The following is a 23,798-nucleotide window of genomic DNA, read 5'->3' on the forward strand; positions in this document are numbered from 1 at the left end:
GTCTTCACCAGGCTCTTCCTCAGGGGCCTCTCCTCATGGACCCATGTGCGCTTCTTCACGGGTGGCCGCTGGGGTCCCGGGGTGAGGCCCAGGGATGGGGCGGCAGGTGGAATCCACATGCCTATCGTAAGCGGGCTCTGAAGGTCACCCGGCATCAGTACCCCACCTGCCCTCTGACCAAAGAACATCTCCCCAGCTTCAGAAGGCAAGGGAAGTCGGCCCCACTCTCCTGAGAAGCGGACAAGTTCCAGAGCAGGGGCTCGCAGTGCTGCCTGAGCCCCTCCAGGAAGCACAGACCCCGCTCCATCTCTCCTGCCCGAGTTCCTAGAACAGCCTCTTTGCTCTTGGGCTTCCTCTTGGGTAATTCTCAGAGTGGCCCGGAAACTCAGAACTGATGCGATGGGGACCCCACCCCCACCCCTGGGTGTCCTCTCCCCGTGGCCCCCGAGCTCACCGCTGCCGGGTGAGTGCAGGTGTGTGGAAAGAATGGAAGGAATCAGGCTCTGGAGGCAGAGAACTCGTTTGAGCCCCAGCCCCGCCGTTCAGTGACTGGGAGTTACTTGGTGTTCTTGTCTGTACCGCAGCCACAGCACCGGCCTGGCAGAGTCACTGTCACGGTACAGAGCCTGGCACACCGAGGGGGGGCGGAGTGCAGAGTTGGCAGGATGGTAGCATGACTTTGCAACCTGTCATAAAAAGCTTCTCTGGAGTTCCCACTGTGGCACGGCAGGTTGGGGATCCGGCGGCGTCTCTGTGGTGGCTGGACTTCAGTCCCGGTGCAGTGGGTTAAGGATTTGCAGTTGCCACAGCAGCTGTGGTGAAGGTCGAAGCTGCAAATCGGATTCAATCCCTGGCCCAGGAACTTCCATACGCCTCAGGCGCGACCTTAAAAAAAAAAAAAAAAAAAAAAAAAAAAACTCCGTGGCTTGCTGTGTGGTATTGGTTTCCTCAATAGCAACATAAAACAGTATTATCAAAATTCTTCAGATTTTTCTTGCTTTTTAGGGCTGCACCCACAGCATATAGAGGTTCCCAGGCTAGGAGTTGAATCAGAGCTGCAGCCACCGGCTTGCGCCACGGCCCCAGCAATACCAGATCCAAGCTGTGTCTGCAACCTACACCACAGCTCATAACAACGCTGGATCCTTAACCCACTGAGCAAGGCCAGTGATGGAACCTGCGTGCACATGGATACTAGGCGGGTTCATTACCACTGAGCTGTGTCGGGAACTCCATGGTCTTAGATTTTTATATCTAAGAACCCATCCAGTCCAGTCAGGGCTGGATCAAAGGCCAGGAACTTGTCTGCTCCTACAGCCACGCATCTGAAAGCACAGTGGGCGTCCTGCCCTCAGTAACAGGTGTGATGTTCCCCAAATGTCCACAGCCACCCAGGCATTTTCCACGTGAAGGCGTCAGGCTGCATTGCCCATTCCTTCCAATGGATGGAAGATTTTGTCTATTTATTTAGGCCAAGCCGGGGGCATGTGGAAGTTCCCAGGCCAGGGATCGAACCTGAGCCGCTGCAGTGACAATGCCAGATCCTTAACCCGCTGCACCACAGGAGAACTCCAGATTTTCTCTCTTTTAAATATCAGTAGGAACGGAGCTGAGGCAGGAATTCCACTTTCCCACACCACTGCCTGAATATCATCAGGTGCAAGAAACCCTGAGAAGTTTTCCGGCCTCTCCTCGCTGGCTCCGGCTCCACACTTGACTTCCCCGTGGGGGGAGCTTTCACCCCCCACGGATCTTAGTCATTTTCTTCAGCGCATCCGACACCTCCTCGCGGTCGCAACCAAACCCTTTTCCTATTCGGGTGTCCGTGTGGACCAGAAAGAGGTTGCTGATGCCAACAGGCCATCAAACGGCCTGACCCCACGTCCCCTGCTTGACTCTTTGGTTCTCACCTGCGCTGTGTTTTCCCAAGTCAGAGGCGCTGGCCCGAGGGGCGAGGTGCCCGACCCGACAGCAGAGCCTGAGGTCCCGCGGCTCTGACTCCTCTCGCCGCATGTGCATGGCTCGGGATCACTGATGGTCACCACATTGTCCCAAGTTTCGAGGAAGAGCAGGCCAGGGAGAGAAGCCACTGGCTGTGATGGGGGTTCTCCGATGCCCCAGGTTCGTGACCTTTTGCAGCTGCCTCGGCTGGTTTGCTGCAGTCCCGTTGCCCCCCGACGGGTGTCCAGTAATGGGACAGGGTCCCCAGACCTCAGGAATGAACAAGAACGACCCCTTTTCTCCTAAGCAAAGGTAGGGTGGTGGGCTCCAGAGCAGAGTGACACCCTTCAAAACGGTGAACCCCCGACACATCCCAAACCAGTTCTTCTTCTCGAGGGCTTTTCCGTGAGTAACGAGAGACCACTCTCCCGTCTAGTTAGTTTCACAGAAGGAACCACAGGACAGGTGGTCCTCTGGCAGACTGGCAAGGAAATACGTCCCAGGCCATGTTATTAACGAAACAGCCAGTTCCACCAGAAGGCTCGAAAAATGCCTTTAACCAAAACCAGACGAGGTGTGTGCCTCGGAGTGTACACAGAGCACGTATTTGAATGGGTGAAAGTGAGCCGTCGTCACCCTGTGCTCGCTCTGTGCCCAAGAGCAAAGGGGGTTCCTGAGGGAGCCGCACCTGGGGTTGAGCCCCTGCGAGGGCAGATGCTCGGGGCGCTGAGCCAACCGCCAGGCTCGGGGTCATGGGATGCCCAGAGCCACCAAGGACTCCCGGATGAGGTCTCCCCCCTCCCCTCCCCCTCCTTCCACATGAGAGCATCTCACGTGGTGACCGTTGATCAAGTCCAGCACCAAGGTCCATTTCCTCTTGTACTGTCCCCTCTGAAAGTGGTCACCATCCTTCCGGACGGCCGAGTACCACCAGACAACGAGTGAGGCTTCCGCTCAGATAAACAGGACAAAGAGAAGACAGAAAGGGACGGCAGGTTCTGGGAGGAAATGATTATTTCCCCAGATGCAAACTGCTCAGGTGATTCCACATTCCCTGGGGAGGAAGCAGATGTGACGGAACAGCCACACTTCCGCCAGGGAGCTCGATGACCTGTGAACAGTGAAACACCGTGCAGCTCCGGAGCAGAGTCTCTGCCGGCCTCGGCTTCCACATGCGTTCCAAGAGTTGAGTGTCTTTAATGCAATTACCAAAAAAGAGAGTTTTTGCTAAAATGAGTGATGAGTTTTTTTTAATTGCCAACTATAAAATTAATACATGAGCAAGTGCAGGAAAACAAAAGGGAAGACAAGCCTTAAGATTTTAAATGTTCGGAGTTCCCGTCATGGCTCAGTGGTTAACGAATCAGACTAGGAACCATGAGGTTGCGGGTTCGGTCCCTGGCCTTGCTTAGTGGGTTGAGGATCCGGTGTTGTCGTGAGCTGTGGTGTAGGTTGCAGACGTGGCTCGGATCCTGCGTTGCTGTGGCTCTGGCGTAGGCCGGTGGCTACAGGTCCGATTAGACCCCTAGCCTGGGAACCTCCATATGCCGCAGGAGCGGCCCAAGAAATGGCAAAAAAGACAAAAAAAAAAAAAAAAAGATTTTAAATGTTCATTAAAATAGAAGTATATGCATGTAAAAACCACAAACAGTATAGAACTGTGAACACAGAAAGTGAAAGTTCCCTGCTATCCTTCCCAGAAACAACTGGCGGTGATGGCTTAGTGGACAGCTGTCCAGATGGCTATGTGTATGCCATCAAATGCATACTCTGGGGGACAGGACTACAAAAAATATGATCATGGTTTAATACTTCCTTTTTCTTTTTCTTTTTTTTTTTTTTTAATTTTATGGCCAAACCCTCAGCATATGAAAGTTCCTGAGCCAGTGATTGAATCCAAGCTGCAGCTGGGGCAACACCAGATCCTTGAACCCCCCACACTGGGCCAGCTGTCAAACCCACGCCTCCATAGCGACCCCAGCAGCAGGAACTCCTAATTCTTTGTTTTCGGAGCTCACGTTCTCTTTTCTCATAACTATAGCCGGGCCACCTTGCCATGCTAGGACTGTACGGGCACGCTTTGTATGTCTTAGCCGCTACAGAGGCTTCCACTGAGTGGGTATAATTGCAGGTGCATACTTTAACTCAGATTTTATTTAGCATTCTAGTCATACCAAAAGGCAATTTTAAGGGTTTCCATTTAATCACACTCTCATTGCACAAATTGCGTTTTCACTTTTTCCCATTTTCTTCCCGCCTCTGTCCATCTGCACACATATTCTTATTGCTTATTCATTTAACCAAGAGCGTCTTACGGAATCCTCCCTCCTGAGGGCTGGACCTGCCAGGTCCTAGGACCTGGGCAGGGCTGGTTCTGTGACAGAATCAACAGTCAAGCAAGCGTCACGCTGAAGCGGCGTCTTTTGAGACCTTCCGGTTCCTGTATAATTTAAAGTTAAATGTCAACAGGCCTATTTGTACAAGTTTTAAATTCCTTCCTCAAAAATCATAAGGCTCTCCTTTGTGTCAGATGCTTTCACGAAGGACTGAATTCCCTTTTCCTCCCCTGGGCCTGTCTGGTCAGCCGCACTCGGGGACACAGACAGGGTGGGGAGGGCGGTGCGGGGCTGGGGGTCTGTTGGTTTGTGACAGCATCTGGCTACCTCATGATCTTACCTCACTGTTCTCTCTGGGGCCTGGAAGGAAGCAGGCTGTGCTTTCCTGCAGATCCAGGGCCACTGCTACTCTGCCCAGCCTCCCAAGTACAGGTGCTACAAACATCATCAATCTAAAAATGACGTTAGACTCAGGGACCTGGAGGAGTTCCCGTCGTGGTGCAGCGGAAATGCATCCGACTAGGAACCATGAGGTTGCGGGTTCGATCCCTGGCCTCGCTCAGTGGGTTAAGGATCCAGCGTTGCCATGAGCTGTGGTGTAGGTCAAACATGTGGCTCTGATCTTGTGTTGCTGTGGCTGTGGGGTAGGTTGGCGGCTGTAGCTCCGATTTGACTCCTAGCCTGGGAACCTCCATGTACAGCAGGAGGACCCTAAAAAAAAAAAAAAAATGCGAAAGCATCAGGGACCTGGATTATTATGAGAACGGAGATGTTAAATTCCTGATAGGTAATACGTATTCTATTCCTTTGTGAGAAAATACATGTCATACATCAAGGAATTAAATGGTTTACATATTTAGAAAACTTAAAGAGTAGACATTGAGTACTATTCATATTTATTAAAATGTTTATGAGGCATTTTCAAATACTGTCAGATTGCTAAAAATTGAAATTCAAGTAATAAAGATGAGTACAGAAAGGGGCACAGTGCCTCCTGAGAACTTTCTTTTAAAAACAGCTCTATAAAATTCAAAAGCCAGGACCTACCTGTTGGTGCGGCAGGTTAAGGATCTGGTGCTGTCACTGTTGTGGCATAGGTTCGATCCCCGGCCTGGGAACTTGCACATGCTGTAGGCACCGCAAAAAAAAAAAAAAAAAAAAAAAAAAAAAAAATCACGTGCCATTCGACTTAGCCATCTAAGTGTTAGATTCAGTGTTTTTGGTTTCTTCACAGACACTTGCAGTCACAGTCAGTTTTAGATCCCGCCTTTTAGCCACCACGCCCCCTCCTCCCCACTCCCCGCCTCCAGCCTCTGGCGCCTACTCATTTGCCCTCCATCGCTATGGACTTGCCATTTCTGGACGCTGCGTATCAACGGAATCATACCGAGTGGTCTTCCGTGACTGCTTCTTGCACGTGGCCCAAGGCTTCCAAGGTCCGTCCGTGTTGGAGCACGTGTCAGCACTTCAGTCCTTTCTGTGACCAGTAACGGTCCGCTGTGTGGATCAAGCACGTTTCTTTTCCATCCATCAGCCGGTAGACGTTTGGGTTGTTTTCGCCTTCGGGGCGTTCTAGTTAGTGCTGCTGTGCACGCTCTTGTACAAGTCTGAGTGAACATGTGTTGTCCCTTCTCATGGATGTAGAGTGGACTTGCGGGGTCACAGGACAACTGTGCGCGTAAGTCACTCCACTCCCCAAGGGCACTCGTTTGAGCCGTGGTCAGACTGATTTCCAACGGGGCTGCTGCCTTTGTAACTCCCCAGGCATGTGTGAGGGGCCCTGATTTCTCCGGCCTCACCGACACTTGGTGCAACGCTGGCCAACGTTGCAGGTCTGATGCGATGTTGATTTGCCTCTGTTTCCCTGACAACTCATGATGCTGAGCATCTCTCATGGGCTTGTGGGCTGTTGGTACGTCGTGGCTGGAGAAACGTCTGTCCAAGTCCTTTGCCCGTTGTCTAACTGAAGTGCAATGGACTTGAATATATTAGTGTCCAGTGTACAACTCCGTGATTCTGTGATTTTACACATTTCAGGATGATCACCACTTGCCTGTCTTTTTATAATGAACTGTAAATAACCCTTCTGGAAACTTGCCTTCCTTCCTTCCTCTTTCTCCTTTTCCCCCCAAAAGAGCACAGACAGGACAATGACCCAAACACAGCCCCTGAGCAAAGGACCTCACTGTCTAGCGGAGGATATAACACAAAAGGGGTCACTCGTGCTGGGGGGGCCTGGGGGCTTCCCAGGGAGCAGAGCGCTGGCCGTGGGTTGGGAAGAGCATCCCAGCACCGGAGGCCTCAGGCGAGTCCTACTCCTGACTCTTTTGCCAGGATATAAATTAGGGCGGTGGAGGAAGTGCCTCTGGGCACCCGCGCTCACTCAGTCCCCTGTGTGTGATCCCAAGCGCTAATCCCGCCCTGCACCATTCATTCAATAAGCTGTCAAGTCACAGCTTGTGGTAAACACAGTCCAGGCCGCCCTGTGTGGCGATCTGGGGTCATGGAAAGCCCTCCTCCCTGTACAAAATGTGTGTCCAAATACCTCCCATCTCTCTGCAGATTCACTGCTGCCGCCACAAGAATCTCATTTTCACTCTGTGGAGACACTGCGCCAATCATTCGAAAGGGATGGTTTCTCCCATAACCGGCTTCCTAGTGGAGGTCGTTTTATTGACATTAAATTTAGACGTTGAATCCTATCCTGCCACTAACCAGCTGTTTACCTTGGCTCAATCCCAATCTATGTCCTTATTGGTAAAGCAGACATAGTAATACCTGCCTTTTTTTTTTTTTTTTTGGTCTTTTCAGGGCCACACCTACGGCATGTGGAAGTTCCCAGGCTATGGGTCAAATCAGAGCTGCAGCTGCCGGCCTACACCACAGCCAGAGCAACACAGGATCCAAGCCACAGTCTGCGACCTACACCACAGCTCATGGCAATGCTGGATCCTTAACCCACTGAGTGAGGCCAGGGATCAAACCCGAGTCCTCATGGATACTAGTCAGGCTTTTTACGGCCAGGTCACAATGGGAACTCCATTAATACCTGCTTTACGTGGTAATTACAAGGGTGAAATGAACCAGCCTGTGTTAAGTGCTAGCCAGTACTGGCCACAAAGTAGTGGTTTGCATTGGGTCAGAGACCTTGAAAGAACGGAACAGCGGAACAGAACAAGGGGAAGAGGATCCTTGGAGAAGACAAGCTGGGGTCTGCTGGGGTTTTGTTTTTTTTTTTTGGTTTTTTGTTGTTTTTTAGGGCCACACCTGCTGCATATGGAAGTTCCCAGACTAGGGGTCAAATCGAAGCTGCAGCTGCTGACCTACGCCACAGCCACAGCCACACGGAATCCGAGCCACGTCTGCAACCGACACCATAGCTCACAGCAACGTGGATCCTTAACCCACTGAGTGAGGCCAGGGATCGAACCCCCATCCTCATGGATACTAGTTGGGTTCTTAACCAGCTGATCCACGGCTGGAACCCCATGGGTCTGATGTTTATTAAAAGGAAGGTCTGCTGGGTGTCAGCAAGGGGGCCTTCAACAGGGAAGAAACGCCCCGAGTAAGGGGAAGCGGGGGATGGCGCTGCCTGACTTCCTGCTGACCCAACTGCAGGGTACCACATGCCTTCACCCCAGGACCTGCACCTGCCGTCGGAGTCCACCTCTGGGACTCCAGGGGCAGCCCCTCGCCTCCCACACCTGGCTCTCCGCAGGCGCGGCCAGACCCGAGTGCACACCACACCGTTGCCCAGGGCCCTTCAGACACAAACGCCTGTGCTCAGCGCAACGGAAAGAAACCTTCCTGCCTTGCGGGGCGGAGAATGAGCTCCGTAGCTGCCTCCACCACACAGGGCAGCTTTGTCCTGCCTGGGAAACGTGCTGCCCCACAGGATGCTGTGTGGCCGCAGGGGTGGGACAGGTGGCAGCCACCGCCCTGGAGAACAGCCCTTCCTCTTGCCTCTAAACCCACAGCTCCAGCAAGCACAGCGGGCTGGGGGCTGAGCCTGCGGGGAAGGCCCTCTCCCTGGAGACAAGCCCCAGCCTCCTGGTAAACGAGCAGGAAACGGAACTCTGGGGCCCTGCACACAGCTGTGCTCAGCTCCCTCGCTCTGACCCGGCATCTCCCCAGAGGCAACCTGTGCCCAGAAACGCTCCCCTGACCCCACGAAGCCCTCCATCACCCCGCCTCCCCGGGCCTGACTGCCCCTGTGCTTCCTGGAACTTAGGGGCCACTGCATGGGCGTTTCTGGTTTGTATTTCATGGAGGCGAAATTCACGTCACATAAAATCAAGCATTTTAAAGGGAGCAGTTCAGTGGCATTTAGAACCACGACGATATTGTGCGACCACCACCTCTACCTAGTTCCAAAACTCGTTCATCACCCCAGAATAACCCCCCAAAAGCAGTTACTCCCCAATCCCCAGCCCCAGCCCCTGGCAACCACCTGTTTCGGTGGATTCGCCTAATTCTAGACATTTCATACAAATGGAATCACACAACAGTGACAGTTTGGGTAGATCTGCTTTCACTTGGTATAAAGTTTTGGCGCGTGTATCGCTGCTTCGTTCCTTTTTACGGATGACGCTTCCATAGCATGTATAGGCCCCCATCTGTTTTACGTTTATCCCTTTTTGTTTGTTTTTCTTCTTTTTTCAGCCATGCCTGCAGCACATGGAAGTTCCCGGACCAGAAATTGAGCCTGAGTCACAGCAGTGACGACACCAAATCCTTAAACACTAGGCCACCAGGGCACTCTCCATTCAGCCCGTGATGGATGCTTGGCTTCCCTTTTGGCTCTGGGAATAGTGCTGCAGTGAGGCGCAGATGCACATTTGCGTCCCTGCTTGCAGATCTTTGGGGTCTATACCTTGAGGGGAGTTGCTGGGTCATAGGGTCATAGGGTCATTTCTCCGCATTCTTCGTTTTGCTGTCCAGCGCGCAGCCGTTCCGATGGGGGTGAGCTCGTGTGTGGAAAGGGGACCTGCATCCCCCTCCTGACTAGTGATGCTGAGCATCTCCTCGTGGGCTTGTTGGCCATTCGTGTATCTTCTTTGCGGGGAGTGTCTGTTCAAGTTCTTTGCCCGTTGTTTCTAAACCGAACCTTCTGTCTTCTTGTTGTCGAGTGGAAAGCATTGTTGCATATCCTGAATGAATTCCTGTGCCTTTACTGCTGCTCTTAACACATCTCAATTTCTTACGTGTTTGCCTCCTCTGCTAGGTGGAGCATGCCTTAAGAGCAGGGCCTGTACCTTTAAAAAAAAAAATTCTTAGGGAGTTCCCGTTGTGGCTCAGCGGGTTAAGAAGCCAACTAGGGAGTTCCCGTCGTGGCGCAGTGGTTAACAAATCCGACTAGGAACCATGAGGTTGCGGGTTCGATCCCTGCCCTTGCTCAGTGGGTTAAGGATCTGGCGTTGCCGTGAGCTGTGGTGTAGGTTGCAGACTTGGCTCGGATCCCGCGTTGCTGTGGCTCTGGCGTAGGCCGGTGGCTACAGCTCCGATTCAACCCCTAGCCTGGGAACCTCCATATGCCGTGGGAGCAGCCCAAGAAATGGCAAAAAAAGACAAAAAAAAAAAAAAAAAAAAAAAGAAGCCAACTAGTATCCATGAGGAGGTGGGTTCGATTCCTGGCCGCATTCAGTGGGTTAAGTATCCTACGTTGTTGTGAGCTGTGGTGTAGGTTGCAGATGCAGCTCAGATCTGGTGTTGCCGTGGCTGTGCGGTAGGCCAGCAGCGGCAGCTGCAATTCGACCCCTAGCCTGGGAGCCTCCATATGCTACAGGTACAGCCCCCCAAAAAAGACAATAAATAAGTAAAAATAAATTAAAAATTAAAAAATCCTCTGGTCCCTGTGCCTGGATGTGCCTGGCCCAGAGCAGCTCAGTCACTGTGTGCCAGCAGCTGGCGGCGTGAATAAACACTAGTTGTCACGTGGTCTCCAGCCTTCATTCTTTCTCTTCGTCGGAGTCTGGGCACTTCAGGCTGTGCCGCTTCGTGAGGGGGACGGTGCAAGGGCCGCCCCAAGCAGAGCGAAGTGGTTAAAAGCCACACGACCCTGTTGGACCTGGTCACAGCAGCCTTTCCCCGTCTCTGGCAGCAGCAGCCCCGCTCCCCGTGGGGAACTGATTCCACGTGGTTCAGGTCAGGCTGCCGCCACCGAAGGACAGTCACAGGCCAAGCCCCGGGGGATCCGTGGACCTCGCCCCGGCTCCCTCATGGGTTTATGATGGGCTTGTGACCAAAGACATGCACAGGAGAGGTCTCACCTGGGGCACTGGCACTAAATGAAAGAATGAGACGGACAACAGGTCAGAGGATGGAGGATGGGGCAGGGCCTGTTTGGACCCTTTTCCTTTTTTTTTTTTTTTTGTTTGCTTTTTAGGGCCGCGCCTTCAGCGTATGGAAGTTCCCAGGCCAGGGGTCAAATCGGAGCTGCAGCCGCCTGCCTACACAACAGCCACAGCAATGCAGGATCCAAGCCACATCTGTGACCTACGCCACAGCCACAGCAACACCCAGTCCTTAACCCACTGAGCGAGGCCAAGGATTGAACCTGCGTCCTCATGGATACCAGTCAGGTTCTTAACCTGCTGAGCCACATGGGAACTCCTGGACCCTTCTCCTTTTAGCTGATGTCGTCAGTACAGAAACTGGGGACAAGGCGCCCGGGATGTGCTCCCGGGCTCTGCAGGCTGAGGTTTATTGTCCCAGCCCCGGGACCTCACATCCCCGCCTCTGGGGCCTCCCGGCCTCTGCACTTGGCTGCTGAGACACGCCACTGCTCACCTGCCTTCTCGAGGCCCCCCTGCCAGCACCTAATGGACTCCCAGCACCTGTGGGTCATGGTTCCGTACTGGCCGGTGGGGGACCTGCCTGTGGGGTTCAGGTCAGGGTCCCGGCCCAGTTAGTCCTTGGAGGGAAGAGGGGCAGTGGGAGAGGGGCCCGAGGCATTGCGGGATGGGACAGACTGCACGAGAGAGCCCTGGGCACCTCTGTTTTCATTGTGGGTTTTATTTAATTTGCTTTCATCCTCTCAGGGTTACAGTGTCCTTACCAACCTCTAGGCCTGTTCTGCTGGGTCAGCACTGTTCTGAAGGGCCGGAGTGGGTTGGAAAGTACGTCTGGGTGGGAACAGCAAAGCCCTCGCCACCCCCAGGCTGTCCGCTTAGACGAGGCGCTAGTGTCGGCTCACCAACCAGGTGTGCTGAGCCCGGTCAAGGCCCCCCGAGGAGCCCCGTTCAGAAAGCAGGACACCCACCCATGGGGAGTTTTAAACGGTGTGAAGAAACACCCCTTAACAAGAGCATGCAGCAGGCGGGCTGCTGGGACCACCAAGGTCACAGCCCACCATGCAGCCCTCAGCTGCATACGCAGGGCTCCCTGGCGGAGACTAAGAGATGGGAAGAGGGTGCCCCGGTGGCCGGGCCCTGGTCTGTCCACTGAGGAGCGCCCTCCTGCCTGTAAGTTCACCTGGCTGTGACTTTCCTGTAACTGGACAGGACCTATGGGGTCTTCCTGGGACAGACTGCTCTCCGTGTCCTCTGCTCTAGCTCCTCTCTCAAGTACCCAGTTGAGACCCCGGCTAGTATCTCATGTGCATTTCCTGAGTTTCTCAGATGCTAAGACCCACTGCCAAATGGAAGAAATTAACGACCTGATGATCCTGAGCACACAGCCCCTAGAGCTTAAGGCGCCAGAGGACAGATGGCGTCACCTGCCCTGTTACCTCACCATCAACCAACCAGAGATGAGCTGATCACATACACTGCGACCCCTCCCTCACCTTGCCTTTCTCATTTTCCATTTTCTTTTTTTTTGCTTTTTAGGGCCATACCTGTAGCATAAGGAGGTTCCAAGGCTAGGGGTCGAATCAGAGCTACTGCTGTCAGCCACAGCCACAGCCACAGCAACGCAGGATCAGAGGTGCATCTGCAACCTACGCCACAGCTCATGGCAATGCCAGATCCTCAACCCACCAAGCAGGGCCAGGGATTGAACCCGAGTCCTCATGGATGCTGGTTGGGTTCTCAGTCTGCTGAGCCACAGCAGAAATTCCCTTCGCCTTGCCTTTAAAAATGCTTTGCTGAGGAGCTCCCATCGTGGCACAGTGGTTAACGAATCTGACTAGGAACCATGAGGTTGCGGGTTTGATCCCTGCCCTTGCTCAGTGGGTTAAGGATCTGGCGTTGCCGTGAGCTGTGGTGTAGGTCGCAGACGTGGCTCGGATCCCGCGTTGCTGTGGCTCTGGCGTAGGCCGGTGGCTACGGCTCCGATTGGACCCCTAGCCTGGGAATCTCCATATGCCGCGGAAGCAGCCCAAGAAACAGCAAAAAATAATAATAATAAATGCTTTCTTTAAAAAAAAAAAATGCTTTGCTGAAACCCCTCAGGGAATTCTGGATTTTAGGGAGATGAGCCCCCCGTTCTCAGAGCCTTTCTCTGCTCCAAACGCCAACGTCGCAGTATCGTTTGGCCTCACCGTGCGTCGGGCGCACAAACCTGCACTCAGTAACATCGCTCCACTCTAGCAGTTTAACTGGCACAGCCAACGTTTGGTAAATCCCAGCTGCTCCTCGGTCTTCTGTGGCCTGACCCACACAAGGCCAGTTCCGGCCCCTTCCCAGCATCTGCCTTCAGCAGGCGGCGACAGAAGTCTGTCTTCTCCCCTGTGTGAGTGGCCAGGGTGAAGCCAGCGTGGAGCAGGTCTCTGGTTGAACCCCTGATCCAGCTCCCGGTCCAGATGCCCCGGGCTGCGGCACTGCTGCTCCACTGACGATTTGGTTGCCAGAGCCAGTAAGTCCCCTGCCCTGGCCAGGATGAAGATGGGTTTGCGGGCAGGTGGACCATTAAGGAGAGTCTTGGTGTCAGCGCTTGTGGAAAGAGGGCAGGATCGGGTGCGGGGAGGGGCCTCAGGACAGCCGGGCCAGGCCTCGGAGCTGGACAGCTAGAGTCGCCGTCCTTCTGAATCTAGGGTGAGAATATGGATCTCTGTGGCTCTGGAGGGCCTGTCCCTGGATGTGGGCCTGGGAAAGGCCTGGCTTCCCACGAGGAAGCTCTCCTGGGCCGACACAGCTCCTTGAGGGGCTGCCTCGGTGCTCCAGGCATTTGGGAGGGGAGCACCCCTGGTGTCTGGGGAGGGAGCACCCCTGGCGTTTGGGATGTGAAGGAGGATATTGGTGATGCCTTGAAACACCCCTCAGCCCCCCTTTTCCTCAGCTATTTGGAGTCATGTCTGGCCACCAGAGAGTCCTGACCTTTTGGAGGGAAGAGTGTTTCTTCTGGCTGGAAACAGTCATGGAGTTTCATGCCAGCGTGAAAAGCGAGGAGGCAACAGGAAAGGCGTTAGGAAAGGAGAACCAGACTGTGGAGGAGGCAGATACTGGCGTGGTGGCCTGAGCTGACGTCTGTTGTGAGTGGTACAAGGTCAGCTGTTCCTCTAAGGGGTCAGAAACTGTAAAAATATAGTTTTTTTTTCCCCTTACTGTGTGCATCCTTTGCTCTCCCACATCTCAGCACTGAAAATCGGAAGCAGACCTGTAGCCAGGCAGCCGGGGGGGCCCTCCCAAGACAGACCCCTCTCCCTCACCCTCCGCGGTAGCTCTTCTCCGACGCACACAGAGAGCAGTATCTTGTTCACATTCCCCGAGCTTTTCAGAGGCCACGACCACCACCAAATGGAAGAAATTAACTGCTAGATGATGCTGAGCACGCAGCCCGGGATCTCACATCAGCCAATCGGAGAACTGCGCATGAGCTGATCACGCGCCCTGGAGGCCCCGCCCTCACCCAGCGTTTAAACGTGCTTGGCTGAAACCCTTTGGGAAATTCCGGGATTTTTCTTTTTTTTTTTTTTTTTTTAGCACAAGCCCCTCCCACCCTATTCTCCTTGCTCAGCCCTGCAGTCAATTTTTCTCTGCTCCAGATGAGGGTGTTTCTTTTCTTGGTCTCGGGGTGCGCTGGCACGCGGACCTGCGCTTGGGAACAACCCCTCGTCCCGCCCAGGTGCTTCTCCCGGTCCCCGGCCTGCCCCCCTCTCTGCCAGGCCCCCGTCGCCCACACCTTCTCTGCCCCAGTGTTTTCTTGCTCATCACTGCAAGCGTCATCTTTCCTTTGAACCCTCCTTGGCAGGCTTCTCGATTTTGTCAGCTTGGGATTATGACCCTACGTGTACAGACACAGGTCTGTGTGTATCTGTGTACAGAATGTTTCTGGAAGGACACACAAGACACTTAACAGTGGGGAGTGGAGCGCTGGGGTGGAAGGGACACGTGCTACTTTCCACTGTGTACTCATTTTATGTGACTCTTCTTAAACCATGGGTGTTATCTTTAAATCGGAAATTCATAAATAGCTACTACCCCCGGCTTTTAAAGGGCGAACCACAAGCCAGGTTCCCTGAGGTGGAGACGTGGAGACGTTGGGCTCCAAGTCCAGAGACACACCCGAGGGTTTCTCCAGCTAAGCCGCAGAGTTAGGCAAAGCCAGTTTCACATGTCACATGAAGGGAGGGACAGTCCTTGTGCAACACAGGATCCCCAGGTACTTCCCGCAGGACAAGTGCCAGTGACCTCAGTATGCAAACAGCTGTCCCACCAGCATGCTCATCCTCAGAGCACTTTCCCGGGGACCCCGGATGAGCAGCAGGAAGGGTGACCAGGCAGCAAGCCCGGTCCCAGGGCCTTTTACGCTGCACTTTGCTGTGCGCAGACCCCCCAAAAGAGACAGAGACACGGGGAGACGGGGAGATAGAGATGGGGGAAGAGGAAGGGCCCAGGGTGTCCCAGGAGGCGGAAACAATACATTGCATCACACTTCCCAACACACGCACAGAGCTGACCTTCTCATGTTGGTGGCTTGGAAAATATTGAAGGTGCCATAGGAGGAAGGGCCCAAGAAAGGGGGAGAAAGAAGCGAAAACAAAAACAGAGAAGAGGGAGAAAAGAAAGTGTGCGCAAGAGACTCGTGTGCTTTCACAACCGGGGACCTGGCTCACCAACCAGCTTCTGACACCGCCTCGCCCCCACCCCTGCTCCTGCTTAAAAGAAATTGGCACTTAAAATGGTGAAAGAAGAGTTCCCTTCGAGGCTCAGGGGTTAACGAACCCGACTGGTGTCCATGAGGACATGGGTTCAATCCCTTGGCCTCCATCAGGGGGTTAAGGATCTGGCATTGCCCTGAGCTGTGGTGTAGGCTGGCAGCTACAGCTGCTATTCGACCCCTAGCCTGGGAACCCCCATATGCCACGCATGCGGCCCTAAAAAGACCAAAAATAAATAAATAAATAAATAATAAAATAAATTTTAAAAAGGTGAACGAAATGCCGTCAGGAGAAGCCCTTGCTTTTCTGTTTCTTTTTCACCGCCCCGCGGCATATGGGGTTCCCGGCCAGGGATCAAATCCGAACCCCCAATTTGTGACCTACACGGAAGCCCCGGCAACGCCGGATTCTTTAACTCATTGTGCCCGGCCGGGGATGGTACCCTGGAGCTGCAGAGACACTGCCGAACCCACTGGGCCCCAGCGGAAACTCGGGAAGTTGTTTTTATTTCCACGGAAGAAGAGAGGTCCCGCTGTTTGCAATGCTCACCTGCGTTGTCAGTAAACCCCTGCGGCCGTAAAAGTCGGAGGAGCCAGAGAGGCTGCCCCAGACCCGCTGCCGGCAGCGGGTGCGGGTGCGGAGCGGGGGAGGGGCCCGGGCGGGCGGCGCCCACCCCCCACGTGGTCTCCAGGGCCCGATTTAGTCTCGCTGCCGAGCAGTTTTCTCATCTGCCAAATGCCACTGGAATTCTTTTCATATTCTCAAGTGAAAATACTCTTATTTTCTTAAAAAGAGAATCTATCCCAAAGCATTTAAAAAACTATTATTTCTTTTTAGCGTACTGTATTTTTAGAGCGGTTTCGGGTTCGTAGCAAAATCGAGTGGAGCGGACAGAAATTTCCCACGTGCCCGCTGCCTGCCCCGCCTCTGTGCTGGCGCGGGAATCCCGCTGGTTGGCCTGTGGGGACATAGCGTGGTTTTTCCCTCGGTGCCTGGCGTGCCAGAGCCAGGGCCGCTCTGACCCAACCTGCCCGCAGTCAGCCGCCGGCCTTTGTGGGGTGTTTTGGGACCGCGGCAGGGACCCAGGAATCCACGGCTCTCTGGACGTGCCCCCGGATCAGCTCTGTCTCAGCCCTGCTCATGGCCTGGCCTTCGAGGCTTCTCCTGACCTGCGTTCCTTCTGGGGTCTTCTAGCCTGCATGAGTTTGCTTCTTAATGCCTTAGCTGTGCCCATGCTCTCAAGTGTCGGCTTCCTCTGGGCTGCGAAGTCAGATTTGACCATCTGCTTTGCATCTTTCAAAAATTCCATCAGCTTCTCTCAACGGTTGATCTCTTTTTCTGTGCTCTTTGAACTCAGGGGTTTATAGCCTTTTTTAGTCCTTTAAGGCCATTTTAGCAGACTTTAAGGAGGGGCTCAAATTAAAGGCATGTGTTCAATCTGCAAAATATCATCTGAAGTTCCTGGTTTTATTCTGTCATTGTGCCCCCTGCCCCCTCCACTGTCACAAGACCAAACCTGTCTCTGTATTGATCTGTTCCTTTAGCTCCAAGCCTTGGGCTCTGTGGCCTGTGCCTGTCAGGCTGGCTTTGTACCTTCTGTAAAAGAATGTTGCCTGTAGCTAGAAATTTATGACAGCCCATTCTCAAGGCTCTGACCTTTAAAGGTGTAACACTTTTCCTTTCTTACAGAGATTTTTAAAAAGTTGCAAGACAGAGACTAACATTCCTCTTGTTGGAGCTTTATAGGAACTCTGGGACCAGACCCACCAGCTACAAAGGATTCTGGCTGGTCTTGAGTGGCAGCAACCAGCCACACCCCCCTCCCCTTTTAGTATAAAAGAAGCCCAAATTCTAACTCAGCTAAGACTGTTTTTTGAGACACTAGTCCACCATCTTCTCGGTTTGCTGGCTCCAAAAAAGTGGCTCTTCCTTGCCCCAACAACCCTTCTCTCCATTTTTTGGCCTGTCGTGGGGCGAGAAGTATGAGCCTAGGCTGGGGACAGCCCCTGTAAGCACCACTCTCTAATGGAAGACTTTGCAATTCGACTTCCACTCGGGGATTTAAACAGCAGTGTATAGTTTGACAGCAATGACATTGTATCAGGACTCATTCTGTTTCCAGTCTCCCCCACTTGGCTACATTGCCCTTTAACCCTGATGGCAGCAGAGATTACCTCCAACTCTGCCGCCGGGTAATTAGAATCTGATGAACTTTTTTTTTTTTTTTTTTGCTTTTTAGGGCCTCACCCACAGCATATGGAGGTTCCCAGGCTAGGGGTCCAATGGGAGCTACAGCTGCCGGCCTACGCCACAGCCACAGCAACGCCAGATCTGAGCTGCGTCTTTGACCTACACCACAGCTCATGGCCACACCGGATCCCCAACGCACTGAGTGAGGCCAGGGATCCGACTCGCATCCTCATGGACACTAGTCAGATTCATTTCCACTGTGCCATGACGGGAACTCCTGATGAACATTTTATGACTTTTTTTTTCTTTTTTGTCTTTTTGCCGTTTCTTGGGCCGCACCCACAGCATATGGAGGTTCCCAGGCGAGGGGTGGAATCGGAGCTGTAGCCACCGGCCTACGCCAGAGCCACAGCAACGCAGGATCCAAGCCACGTCTGCGACCTACACCACAGCTCACGGCAACGCCAGGTCCTTAACCCACTGAGCAAGGGCAGGGATCGAACCCGCAACCTCATGGTTCCTAGTCGGATTCGTTAACCACTGCACCACGATGGGAACTCCCTGATGAACATTTTAATACATCTTCTTATCCACCAGAAAATTTCTTTTCGACACGTACCCAGGAGCAGAGAGCTGGGACACTCGGGGTTTACACGTGTTAAAGTGATTCAGCAGTGCCCGATTTCTCTCCTAAATGGCTACAGCAGTGAGGGCGTCTCCACACCCTCAGGTCTTCATTGCAGACCCAAGGGGGGAAGTTAGGGGGCAGGTAATAGGCAGCACGTGTCCAACTCCTCTGACCCTGGAACTCTCCCAGAAAAGCATCTCGAGGGCACTGGGAGACACTGACCTAGATCACGAGGAGCCGGAGGGTACGCTGTTGGGCGATGGCGAGAGATTAGCAGCTGCAAGCCTAGCTTGTTTTCAATCCAACAGACTCACTCTGTAGTCATCACTGCGTGCTGGGTCCTTACTTGCCAGCCAACCTAAAGACTTAATTTCTGTTATCTGAGAAAAGACAAGATGTTCTCCCTATCACTGTGTTATTTTTTTTTCCTGGTGGGAGTCAAGACTGGCCTTGGAATTTTTTTCCCAGGGCCCTGGGCCTCGGAGGTTCAGTGGTCAAACTGTGGCTATTCCAGTAAAACATGGACATCTGTTCATGAATTGCTGGTAAGAAGACCAAGACCAACGTTCAGGTCTGACGGACAGACAGCCCCACGGTGCTACAAAGAAGGGAATTGATTTTTTTTATTTTTTGTCTTGTTAGGGCCGTACCCACAGCATATGGAGGTTCTCAGGCTAGCGGTCACATCGGAGCTGTTGCTCCTGGCCTACACCACAGCCACAGCCACGCCAAATCCAAGCCACATCTGCGACCTACACCACAGCCACAGCCACGCCAGATCCGAGCCATGTCTGAGACCCACACCACAGCTCACGGCAATGCTGGATCCTTAACCCACTTGAGCGAGGCCAGGGATTGAACCTGCATCCTCATGGATAAGAGTTGGGTTAGTTCACCACTGAGCCACACTGGGAACTCCCTGGGGAATTGATTTTTAAATGGTAAGGTTAAAAATAGTAATTAGTTATGATACCGTCCAATAAATCCTCCTTCTATTTGCTTATTTTCCACTAAAAAAAAAAAAAAAAAACCCAGTAATTAGACTGAAAAGGTAAAAAGATTTTGAAAATGGAAGCAAGGCTAATCCAAAGTAGGACTCTACCATTATAACCATTAAGTCATTCTGCACTTAAAATATAACCTCTGTGTAGACAGGATCCAATCCACTTCGTTTACTAAGGCCTAGTCCAATGGCTGTCAAGAGGAGACGCAATAAGTAATATTGAAGAAATACATGAAAAAAAATTTTTATTTAAAAGGCCTTAGAGTGAAAGATTTGGGGTTAAGGTATTTAAGGTAGATAAATATCATAAATATATCTCTGAGAACAATTTCCCCTAAACCACGTGCAAATATAATATATGGAGTCAGGCCAGAACGCCTCACTAGGGTTAAGGAAATGTAGTGAACACGTACCAGAATATTTGTGTGTCCCCCTTTTCTGGGGACAGGGCACCCCTCCCAGAGGTGTGGACTCCTGGCAGCCACATTTCTGCCCCCTGACCCTAGGCCCTGGCTACAGCTAACTGGGTCACGTAGGACACAGACTGAATCTGAGCTTGGCCAATCAGATTCTCTCTTGCGGAAATTCGATGTTGAGTATAAAACCTAGTCTGGTCCAGCAGTTCTCACCTGCAGTGATTTTTGTCCGCTGGGGACATTGATACTATCTGGAGACATTTTGCTTGGCACAGCTGGGGTGGGGGAGAGGTTGGGTGTTGCTGGCATCCAGTGGGTAAGAGGCCAGAGATGCTTCTGAACATGGTACAGTGCCCAGGATCGCCCCCATCAGAAAGAAGGCCCCGCCTGGACGTCAGGGAGTGAGGCTGAGCAGCCTTGCTCCGTGGGAGCCCTGAACCGCATCTGGAACTCAGGCGACGGGGGTGCCAGTGGGGGGCTCCCTTCCACATCCAAGGGAGCAGCGTCAACCCCCAGGGAGGGGACACTGCAGAAGGTGCCCAGGGTGGCTGAGCGGGGAAGGGATAAGTTGGGGGTTTAGGATTAACATATAAACACTCATAGATAACCAACTGGGACCCGCTGTACAGCGCTGGGAACACAGTATTTCCTGCAACCTGCAAGGGGGAGACTCTGAAGAAGAATAAATGTGTCTCACTGAATCCCTGTGCTGCACACCTGAAACCGACCGAGCTGTCAAACAACTACACTTCAATGTTTAAACAAAAATCTAGGAAAAAACCCCAAGCGACAGAAGAGCCGAGCTCACTGTCTTCCTGATTCCTTTTCCTTCCAGACACCTGACTATGTTTTTGACACTTTATCCTTAAACTATATTCTCCTTTTATACCTAAGGTAGCCTGATGTGGCTTTTGTTACCTGAAACTAAAGGAACTTGTGTTCATACAAGAAACATTCAAGGGATTGATTTTATTCTGTTATTTTATTATTTCTTTAGATGTTGCTGGAATATACTTGACTTACAATGTTGTGTGAGTTTCAAGTGCACAGCAAAGTGAATCAGTTATACATGTACATACATCCATTCCTTGTTCCCATGTAGGTTGTTGCAGACAATTGACTAGATTCCCTGTGTTATACAGTAAGTCCCTGTTAATTGTCTATTTTATACACAGTAGTGTACATACGTTATTCCCATCCTCCTAATTTATCCCTCCTCGAAGGGACTTGTTTTATTTTTATTATTATTATTACAATTTCTGTTTTGTTTTGCCATTTCTAGGGCCACTTCCATGGCATATGGAGGTTCCCAGGCTAGAGGTCGAATCGGAGCTGTAGCCACCGGCCTACACCACAGCCACAGCAACTCGGGATCCGAGCCGCATCTGCAACCTACACCACAGCTCATGGCAACGCCAGATCTTCAACCCACTGAGAAATGCCAGGAGTCGAACCCACAACCTCATGGTTCCTAGTCGGATTCTTTAACCACTGAGCCACGACGGGAACTCCTATTTTTATTTTTTTTATTTTTTGGCCTCGGAGTTCCCAGACTAGGTGTCAAACCTGCACCACAGCAGTGACCCAAGCCACAGCAGTGACAATGCCGAATCCTTAACCTGCCGAGCCACCAGGCAACTCAAAGGGACTGGTTTTAAAGTGACCTAAGCAACGTTCAGGCTTGGGCAACTTACAAATTGTTCTCACCTTCTAAGATGGAACAAATACATCAAATGCAATACGACAGCCATGCTGTTATCTCACAAGGTCTGTACAATCAGGTGCTGGAGAGAATTTACCCTTTCTAAGGGCAAAAAGGTCTAAAACATGCCTGCCCTGTGTTTGTAAGTCTTCTGGGAATCAGGGCTTACCTGGCTCACCTGCTCTGCCACCACACCTGAGCCCCACCCAATTTCACCCACTCCCCGTCACGGTAATCGGAGCATCTTGATAGAGCTGCTGCCAGTTACACTTGCTAGTGATTTCTATTTCGCATACCATTTTGTATTTCCATGCCCATTGCTAGTCTTTTTGTCATTTCTTGGGTCGCTCCCGCAGCATATGGAGGTTCCCAGGCTAGGGGTCCAATCGGAGCTGTAGCTGCCAGTCTACACCACAGCCACAGCCACAGCAACTCGGGATCCAAGCCGCGTCTGCGACCTATACCGCAGCTCACGGCAACACCAGATCCTTAACCCACTGAGCAAGGCCAGGGATCGAACCCACAACCTCATGGTTCCTAGTCAGATTTGTTAACCACTGCGCCACAACGGGAACTCTCCATCACTAGTCTTTGTCCTGATTTTACTTGTCCATGTACAGGAGTGCAATGAAAGTTGTGATATAGACTAAGCCACTAAAACTGTCTTTGATACTCACTTTCTTCCTGGAAGTTATTTTTTATCTCTGTCTTAGGAATATTGTGAATTCATTGCTTTATCCATGCATATGGTTTCTTCAATATTTAGGGGTCACTGACCCCTTTGGGAATCTGATCCTTGCTTTGGAGAAATGCATATAGCCATTCCATTTTGTACACAAATCTGAGGGCTCACAGACCACTGAGGGGCCGTGATAATTATCCCCCCCACATCCTAAGCCCTGCGTTAAATATGTATTCAGTGCCTGCTGTGATTTAGAGGGTAAGGAACAAAAGGATGAAAAAGGAGAGTTCTGTTCTTGGGAGGGACACAACTTAGCAAAACCACAGAACAGTAGACACCCAACTAGGACCCAGGTGGCAGGGGCTCAGAGAAGGGTGATAGCCCTGGAACCGCTGAATCCAGACGGGCCATGAAGGAGGGATTCCTTCCAGGAAGAGGTGACATCTGCACGGAGAATTCTACCAAGAAGAGAAGGCCAAGGAGAAGGAGCGGGAAGCGCATTCCCACAGAAGGCGTGGTGTGCCCAGAAGGGAATGAGGGGGCCGCAGTCACGGAACGCAGGAGCCTTTGGAGCGGCTCTCAGATCGGCTCCTGGCTCCACGCCTGCTTTTCTCTGTGTTGCAGGAGGCCAGGTCACCAGGTCCTGCCATCCAGATCTCTCTGCCTGAGGGCTTCTGGCGACTTTCTGCCCAGGGGCAGCACAGGTGGCAGACTGGAGGGAGCAGGCGGGGGGAGAAGCCATGCTTCTCGCCATGTAGCATCACAGGAGAGGCAGCAGCAGCACCAGGGAGGAGGGGGGACTCCTGGGCTCCTAGGGCAGTGGTGGCAAAGTGGCCCTGCTGTGGCAGTAAGGGCGGCCCAGTAGCCCGGAGCTTGGGGGACACACTCCCTTCCGGGGCCTGCCAAAGTCCCAGGCAGTCCCTCATCTCGGGTGACCTTATCTTTTTTGCCCCTCCAGCCCTTTCAAGTCTTGAAACCAATTCCCTACATTTTACTGCCTCTGTTTAAAATACCAAGAGCAGTTCTGGTTTTGTGACTGGAAACTAGTGCAGCCGTGGACTAGAAAATACGCTGAAGTCGGGGAGGGCTTGGTTGATCAGGTCACTGAGGGCCAGATCACTCAGGCACCTCTAAAGAAGTGACCAGGTGTTTGAACTTTATCCCAAGAGCAAAGGAGACCTATGAAAAAAAAATTTTTTTTGTCTTTTTAGGGCTGCACCCACGTCATATGCAAGTTCCCAGGCTAGGGGTCTAAACGGAGCTACAGCTGCAGGTCTATACCACAGCCACAGCAATGCCAGATCTGAGCCGTGTCTGTGATCTACACCACAGCTCATGGCAATGCAGGAGCCTTAATCCAATGAGCCAAGCCAGGGATCAAACCTGCGTCCTCATGAATACTAGTCAGATTTGTTTCCGCTGAGCCACTATGGGAACTCCTGAAAATTTTAACATCATGGACAACTCAGTCACTTTTTTTGCAGGGGGGCTGTGCCCACGGCATACATAAATTCTCCAGGCCATGGACTGAACTCCTGCCACGGCAGCAACCTGAGCCACAGCAGGGGTAATGCTGGATCTCTAACCCCACCAGGGAATGTCTCGCTTTTGACTTTTATGAAGATCATTTGGGCTATAATATAGAGGTCCTTAAACTGAAGGAAGCTTCGATCTGGGGGAGAATTTGGTGGTGGCCAACACTAGGGAATGGCAGTGAGGATGAAGATAGAGGGCTGGGCGGAGGGTGGGTAGGTGGGGCTTTTGAAGAGGCCAGAACATAATGGGGCATTGTGGCAGACAAAGGTGGCTGCAAGTTGATTGACACTGTGCCTACCAATAGCGCTCCCACTTTTGTTTTT

The 23,798-nt window shown here is 52.3% G+C and overlaps 1 protein-coding gene across 1 annotated transcript in view; it reads left to right on the plus strand.

The window, feature by feature from the left end:
- The window catches only part of ANKRD16 (ankyrin repeat domain 16), a 40,374-nt gene extending 22,825 nt beyond the window's left edge, over positions 1–17,549 (plus strand). The window contains exon 7 of the mRNA XM_005668213.3: positions 12,956–17,549. Coding sequence (XP_005668270.1) covers positions 12,956–13,053 — 98 coding nt within the window. The 3' untranslated portion in view covers positions 13,054–17,549. The remainder of the gene's footprint in view (positions 1–12,955) is intronic.

Source organism: Sus scrofa, chromosome 10 (genome assembly GCF_000003025.6).
Source record: "Sus scrofa isolate TJ Tabasco breed Duroc chromosome 10, Sscrofa11.1, whole genome shotgun sequence".
NCBI lineage: Eukaryota > Metazoa > Chordata > Mammalia > Artiodactyla > Suidae > Sus > Sus scrofa.